General features: G+C 41.1%; 1 protein-coding gene across 2 annotated transcripts in view; it reads left to right on the top strand.

The window, feature by feature from the left end:
- Window positions 1–406: 406 nt before the first annotated feature.
- C9orf72 (C9orf72-SMCR8 complex subunit) overlaps window positions 407–8015 on the top strand; it is a 23901-nt gene continuing 16292 nt past the window's right edge. For both annotated transcript variants that reach the window (XM_007114689.4, XM_007114690.4), the window contains exons 1-3: window positions 407–496; window positions 5391–5878; window positions 6999–7058. In XM_007114689.4, coding sequence (XP_007114751.1) covers window positions 5435–5878; window positions 6999–7058 — 504 coding nt within the window. In that variant the 5' untranslated portion in view covers window positions 407–496; window positions 5391–5434. The remainder of the gene's footprint in view (window positions 497–5390; window positions 5879–6998; window positions 7059–8015) is intronic.

Raw genomic sequence — 8015 nt, 5'->3', positions numbered from 1 at the left:
AGCAAGTACGCCCCGACCCCCGCCTTGCGCAGACCTCGTGCGTTTACGTATAATCGCATCTCGAAAACACCAAGGCGTACCTACGGTGTCCCACGAGGAAATGGTAGAGCAGCAACAGGGACTTGTTCCGCCCGCGTGAAAGATGGCGCTTGACGCGTCAGCCATCCCTGCTACCCGGTTTCTTCCTTAAGGGGGCGGGGCCTAGAGAGAGCAGGGGGTGTGTTTAGGAGGTGTGTGGCTTTGTTTTTCCCGCCCTTTCGCTCCTCCCCTTGCTCTCACAGTATTCGCTAAGGGTGAATGAGGAAAGATCTGATAAAATTTACCAGGAAAAAAGCACAAGGCGGGAAACGGCCACGGCGTGAAGCGGGTTCGCGGACGCAAAGCGCGCGGGGGCGGGGCCAGGGCCGCGGGGGCGGGACTGCGGTTGCGGTCCTATGCCCCCGGCGGCGGCGGCGGCGGCGGCGGCGGTGGTGGAGACGCAGGCGGTGGCGAGTAGGTGAGTGAGAAGCCGGCGTGTAGGTGGCTGTTTGGGCTCCGGGTGCCGGGACCGCGCGGGGGCGGCGGCGGAGGCTCTCGCAAGGGCTCTGCTCGGCTGGTCCTCTCTTTGCCGCTCTCTTCCCTGATCGAAAGCCAGCATCGGGAATTTCAGCCCGGCGACCAGTGGAGTTGCCTTCATCCGGGCTTTCTGGCAGTGGCGGCGCAGAGGCAGGGGGATAGGGATCGGTCCGCTTTTCCGCCCACAGTCCCCGAGCTGGCTCCTTCTCGGGGTCCCGGCGTGACACTCAGAGGGACCCGTCGGACCCCTTGTGCCGCGGGCTCAAGGGAAATGATCCTCGGGCATCGAGAGGCCTGGCCCGGGGCAAACCAGAGGGCGGGCGGAGCGCGGCTGCTCCGTACCAAGTCGAGGTCCGAGAGGGGATAAAGCGGCGTGGCGTGGGGTAATACTGCTGGTCTACAGAAGTTGAAGTTTCTAAGGATTGCTGATGTCTTGTAAATTTGGGCAGCAATTCTAGACTGTCTTTTGCTCCCGTTCTGTGGTTCATGACCTGCTTCCTTCACTTCTCCGAGGATACACAGACTTACTTAAAGGAAGTGACCATTATGATTTGGGCATCACTTGATTGATGGTATCGGTTGCAAAAAGAAGTGCACTGATTACGCGTCTGTTGTAACCACTCAGGGTCTGACTGGCCCCGGTGAACTCCACCAGGCTTCTGTATTCAGGAGACCGGGAGGTCATGCACTTGCCCGCGAGAGATGGCCCTTTCAGAAACAATGAAGATTGTTAGGCTCTAGTTAAAACAGTCTGGTTGTGGCCAGTGGATAAATTTCAAACTGTTCTCATCTCTCTTGTGATGCAAAGCAAGGGGACACAATACGTCTGGCACTTTAATTTGTACAAACAGATTGGAAAATACTGTTAGATACGATCTTAGACTTTGGAAAACTTTTAACATAAAGGGAACATCACAGAAGCAAGAATACAATATATGGGAAATTAATAATATGGAGTCAGAATACTTGAAGTATGATGGTGTTATGTGACACAGACACTGTTGCCAGCACCTTGGCAGTCTAGGAAAGCCCTGAATCAGTTGGAAACTACTTCATCATGCCTGTTCTCTTTACACATATGAAACAAAAACAAGAGAAGTGATAGACCACATTGCAGATTGTGCACTGTGCCAGGACTAACCTGCTCCAAGGAAACAGTTACATAGGGGCTAAAGTGTTTTTTCCCCACCTTATACAATTGATAAAATAGTGTCCTTCTTTGGCCCTGTTAGCAGTTCAGAATTTACTTTCAGAGAGAGAGAAAACCAGAGGAGACTCCTATCTTTCAAGCCTGCCCTTGGGCTGTATTTTAATTAAGTAATTCTAAGGAGTAGTAGGTTAGCCTGCCTATTTGAGAAACTGGAGCTGTGAGAGATGGTCTGATAGTGATATGATGAACTTAACCTCTGAGTCTTGAAAAGTGTTGCAGACTATCTGGTGTTACAAGCAGATCACTGTCAATAGTTGGTGTGGGCAGCTCCTGTTTTGGAAGGTGGGCTGGTTTAGGATCCTGCTTCTCTTAGAGCTGGGAGAAAATAAACAGAAAACATGGTTACAAGAAGTGTGGGCCTTATGATGGTTGAATTCTGATTTGCAACAGCAATGGACCAACCAACTTTCTAAATATCAATCAGAGAAGAGATGGCTGATTTTTAGCAAAGGTTTAAGAAAAAGCAAAACTTCAAAACTACCCCTGTGCCAACAGTTTTAACAGATGATAATTAGTATAATCTTTACATCTGCATATGTTGGATGATTTTCAGGAAGTATATTGGGTACATCCTCATGAACCCGGTTTTTTGTTTACAGGAGTGTGGCAAGTCACTGTGTCACCCAATTTGAATCCTGGCTTCCCTCAGAGACTCTTACGGCTTTTGTTTGATAACTCTCTGGTGTAGCCAGCACTACATGTAAATAAGATATACAGATAAAAGACTCTTGGTTTTGAACTGATTTTTTTTGAGCCATGTCTGTATGTATGGATTTTCTTTACCAAAGATGATGACTTTAAGTGTTAGTAGACTCATTTTACTACTCTCCTAACTGTACTCCTCTGTGACTTTTGGCAGGATTTAAAGCTAAACAATTCCATATAGTCTTTGTCCCTTATTCTCTTTCTAATGATACTAGCAATGAGATTGAATGTAATTAGTGGCCTATAATAGTTGAGTTTTCACAATCAGGTAAAAAGTTGTTCCATAATCTAAGCATATTTGCTCCAGGGCTCAATTCCATTTAAGGAAGTGTTTTTATTTTCAACATAATGATGAAATGTTTTGAGTTGCAGTATTGCCTTTATGATTATTCACCTTTTTTATCCAAAAAGGAAGAACAAAAGAAGAATATGTTATCATATAATTGTATAGCTCTGTGTTTACTTAATTCGTCTCCTTGGCCTCCAGTTTGCTGTTGTTAATTATCATAGCATCATTACAGTTTCAATTCAGATTATATTCCTATATTCCATCATTATAAACTGACTGTTTAAATTGTATCCATAACAGTGGATATTTTAAACAAACTATACAACTTATACCCAGTGTAGTCTCTTAAGTCTATTAAATTGATATAACACATTAAAAAAGTGAATATTTCCTAAATGAATTTCTAAAATAAAAAATACACAAGAACTGTTCTTGTGTTAAACCATTTCTGCACATATCTACTGTAAAGCATTTTGCGAAGCACTGTATAACTATTCTTGACATCATGATAAAAGTGCTCTTACAGTACTCTAAAATTAGAGTAGTTTTTTGTTGGTTTTTTTTTTTTTTTTGCTTTTCATCAATCTCTGAACTCTCCTGACAAGATGTAGATCAAATTCTTTATTTTAAGTAAAATGTTTTACTTTGACATGAATTTAGTTACAGATAAAATGTTAATTCCCAAAGCAATCATACAGGCAAAGATAGATGTATCATAGTTCACCTATTATTAACTACTATCCTTTACCATTATATGACGAATAGATTCCACAATTTTAGACTTGTTTAAATGAAATTGGTATTGAATATGCATAGGTATTCAATTTTAATATTAGGCAGGAATGATTCATTTTACATTAACATCACATTGAATGTACACTTTCAGAGTCATACAATGGGGTGGGTTAAGATATACAAGAGACCTGGATTCTAGCCTGGCTTGGTGACCTTGGGCAGTTCCTCTTTGTTTTCTCAGTAGATTGAAAGGTTGACCGGGCCCATCCAATCATTTAGTTCTCTACATGTTTTAAATAACTAAAGCTTTTTTACCCATTTAGTATAACTCTCTTTGCAATGATAAAAGGCTACGCTGCTTTCTTGAATAGCATATTAAATGTATTTATCTGTCATTTTAAACCCCAGTATTGGGCTTTAGCATCCTGTTACCCAAAGAGAATCTTTGAGTGCATTGAGGACTTTTTGCTTATTTTCTCTTATGGTTCTAGATTGTTGTATTCTTGCAAGCTTTTGCCTTTTTTTTTTTTTTTTCTTTTCTTAGCAGCTTTTAAGGTTTTGTGCTGTCAGGTATGGACTGCTATAACAGAGTACCACAAACTGGGTGATGTAAAAACGAGAAAAATGTATTCTCTCTCTGTTCTGAAAGCTAGAAGTCTGAAATACGGTGTTCGCAGGGGCATGCTCTTCTAAAGGCTCCACGGAAGATTCGTTCTTTGCCTCTTCTTAGCTTCTGATAGTTACCAGCAATCCTTCACATTCCTTGGCTTGTTGCTGCATCACTCCAGTTTCTGCCTTTATCTTCGCATGGCCCTGTTTTCCCTGTCTGTGTGTCTCCAAATCTTTCTCTCCTTGTAAGGACACCAGCCATTGGATTAGGACCCCATCTTAACTTGATTACACCTATTTCCAAATAAGTTCACATTCACAGATACAGGGGGTTAGGACTTGAACATATATTTTGCGGGGGACATAGTTCAGCCCACAAGAAGTGTTGTGGTCTCTAGCTGAGCCCTCCCTTTCTCAATTTGTTTCCCTTTAGTTCCTATGGTTTAGGAACCAAATATCCAATCATATTAGAATTGCATATAGGCTGGATATTTAGAAACAGTGAGGATCTATTCTATGAGCTTTAGTGTATAATATTTTATATTAATGTTCGGAGGCTTTTTTTTTGTGTGTGTGGTATGCGGGCCTTTCACTGTTGTGGCCTCTCCCGTCGCGGAGCACAGGCCCCGGACGCACAAGCTCAGCGGCCATGGCTCACGGGCCCAGCCGCTCCGCGGCATGTGGGATCTTCCCGGACCGGGGCACGAACCCGTGTCTCCTGCATCGGCAGGCGGATTCTCAACCACTACGCCACCAGGAAAGCCCTCGGAGGCTTTTTTTAAGGCCATTATTATTTTGGATTTCTAAGTGTATGCCCTGAATATAAGTGGCATGTTACTATGTATGGTAGTACATTATCATCATATCACAAACACTTAATATGCACCTGCCATACTAGTTTAATGTCTCTTTCATGTAGGAGACATGCTTCCAAATCTTTTTGGCTGAAGAGGAGAAAACCACATATACGTAAATCATTTGAGGGTTTTGGGTTTTTTTGACCTTAGAATGCCCTTTATTTCTTTTTTAAAATTGATTTACAGTGTTGTGTTTCTGCTGTACAGCAAAGTGAACCAGTTATACATATACATATATCCACCCTTTTTTAGATTCTTTTCCCATATAGGTCATTACAGAGTATTGAGTAGAGTTCCCTGTGTTATAGGTCCTTATTAGTTATCTATTTTATGTATAGTACTGTATATATGTCAGTCCCAAAATTTGCGTTTTTGATGGACGACTTAAAATCGCTGAACCTAATCACTGATTTTGTATGTCATTGTTTAGATAACCTTGGAGCTTTTGGATAATGTGACAGCTGGGATGCAGTCATGTCGACTCTCTGTCCACCACCTTCTCCAGCTGTTGCCAAGACAGAGATTGCTTTAAGTGGTGAATCCCCTTTATTAGCAGCAACCTTTGCTTACTGGGACAATATTCTTGGTCCTAGAGTAAGGCACATTTGGGCTCCAAAGACAGAACAGTTACTTCTAAGCGATGGAGAAATAACTTTTCTTGCCAACCATACCCTCAATGGAGAAATCCTTCGAAATGCAGAGAGTGGGGCGATAGACGTAAAGTTTTTTGTCTTGTCTGAAAAAGGAGTAATTATTGTGTCATTAATCTTCGATGGAAACTGGAATGGGGATAGGAGCACCTATGGACTATCAATTATACTTCCCCAGACGGAACTGAGTTTCTATCTCCCACTTCACAGAGTGTGTGTGGATAGATTAACACACATTATCCGGAAGGGAAGGATATGGATGCACAAGGTGAGTGGGTTTGGAAGCTTATTAAGCATGCCAACCTAGCCACTGAAAGTTTACCTTCTGATACATTTTAATCTAATTTTTAGAAATTATATGCAATTAACTTCAAACAGGAGCTGTTATTTGCTTCTACCCTATTAGGTACAGATAGATCTAGGCTGATGTCTGTGGTCTTCTAACCCTGGAAAGTAGGAGATGATAGCTTCACATTGTAAATAGAAAGCCAAAGCTTAGAGAAATAAGGAAACATAAGTTTTAGAGTCTGGATTTGTCTTGGGAGCCTTTGACTCTAAAAGCTTTTTGTTTCTGCATTGCATGACCCTGTCTTTCACTTACCACTGTGTGGGTGTAAGTAGTTCAGAACAATAGTTTTGTAAGCCTTTGCCCAAATAACCTTTGGTCCCTTTAATTTCTTTGCCAAGTTCTCAAATTTGTAAAATGAAGAAGTTGGACCAAATGGTTGTTAGGAAATATTCCTTTTAATTTTGTAGCTTGAGCTAGAGGAAATCATTGTTGTCCCCTAATCTTATAGTTTAATATACAGTGATAGTTATATTTCCATATACTGTAATTTTGGCAGATGAGAAGAACAAATTTAATTCTCCTTTCTGCTTTGCAGTTTGATACTGACATGGAAGTCCACTAAAGCCTTATTGATTTTATAAGGATTTTACCAAATAGTAAGGAAAAATAGTATCTTTTAAAAGAAGAGTTTTTTACTGTGTTTGCAGGCTTGCCTCCTTATTTCTCACATGCTTATGAAAATCATTTAAAATCCAGAAGCTGTATAGTCACTAGATTCGTCTGGATCTTATCTAATTTGAAAAGTACAAATCATTAGTTTCCGTTGTGAAACTATGCAGATGTTACATTGACTCTTTCTGTCACATTATCTGTTGTTAACTGCAGACAAAAAGGGTGTTTTTATTTTATTTCGTATTGTCTATGAAAGCATGGATTTGTTGGGTTAATACCCCCCATTTGTTTTGCCCTAAAGTGGAACGTGTTTTTCCCATGAACTAAATTACCCAAGAATATGTCTGCCATTTAACTGTATTGTAAAAAATAAACAAGTATCAAAATGTTGTGGTTTTTTTATTTTAATGAATTTTCTCTCGCTCAGGAAAGGCAAGAAAATGTCCAGAAGATCATCTTGGAAGGCACAGAGAGAATGGAAGATCAGGTAAGGTGCAGATTGCATATTACCAGACACTGCCAAACCCACTACATATGTCTGTATAAAGCTAAGGGCTGCTGCTGTTACAGCCTTGAAGACATACTAGTTTGACAGAGTGAGCGTGAGCACGAACAGAATCTTTATGGAGATAAATGAAATAAACTGGATGAAAACTTCCATATCTTATACCTGAAGAGTGAAATAAGGGAAGGATAATAATAATTGCATCCACAAATTAATATTTTGCTACCCTTTTTTTCAGTTTGCATGGGATAAGTTTTGGATAACTTGTTCATAGTAAAACTTTAAAATTCTATTAGAGTTTTATATTTTTTTTAAGGTATTGCTTTTCATACATTTCCACAGAAGTAGTTGTTACAGGAGAGTGAGCGCCCCTAAAGTATCTGGGGGTACAGACACAGCTCTAAGCATAATATTTCTTTGAAGTCTCGTGTTGTATCTTTAAAACTCATGCAATTTACATTTTATTCCGTGATATATCTTTTTGTTTTAATATTACAGTTTGCCGGTGATATTCCTCACCTTCTTACCACTCGGGCTTCCAGTGGTATCAAGTCTCCAGGAAAACATGCTGTGTTTATCCCATGGTTTTGAACATCCTTAGGGAGCAGGCACCAGGGTTTGAGAAGCATGATTGCAAGGGTATGGCTTCCCTTATGGAAATTAATTGCAAAACATTTCAGCCTAGGGCAAAGACGTTCAGAATGGGAATCCCGAAGGAGAAGGTGTTCTTTGCTTTTACTCTCATTGCTTCTGGCCACCCTCCTTGCTCCTCTGTTAAAACTCCAGTCTAAACAAGCCTTCTCCCTGGTTCTCTTTAGCTTGCCTGAGACAAATGATTTTTTTTTTTTTTTTTTTTGGGGTACGGGCCTCTCACTGTTGTTGCCTCTCCCATTGCGGAGCACAGGCTCCGGACGCGCAGGCTCAGCGGCCATGGCTCAC

Source organism: Physeter macrocephalus, chromosome 9 (genome assembly GCF_002837175.3).
Source record: "Physeter macrocephalus isolate SW-GA chromosome 9, ASM283717v5, whole genome shotgun sequence".
Classification (NCBI taxonomy): Eukaryota; Metazoa; Chordata; class Mammalia; order Artiodactyla; family Physeteridae; genus Physeter; species Physeter macrocephalus.
This window is presented reverse-complemented; position numbering and strand designations above follow the sequence as displayed.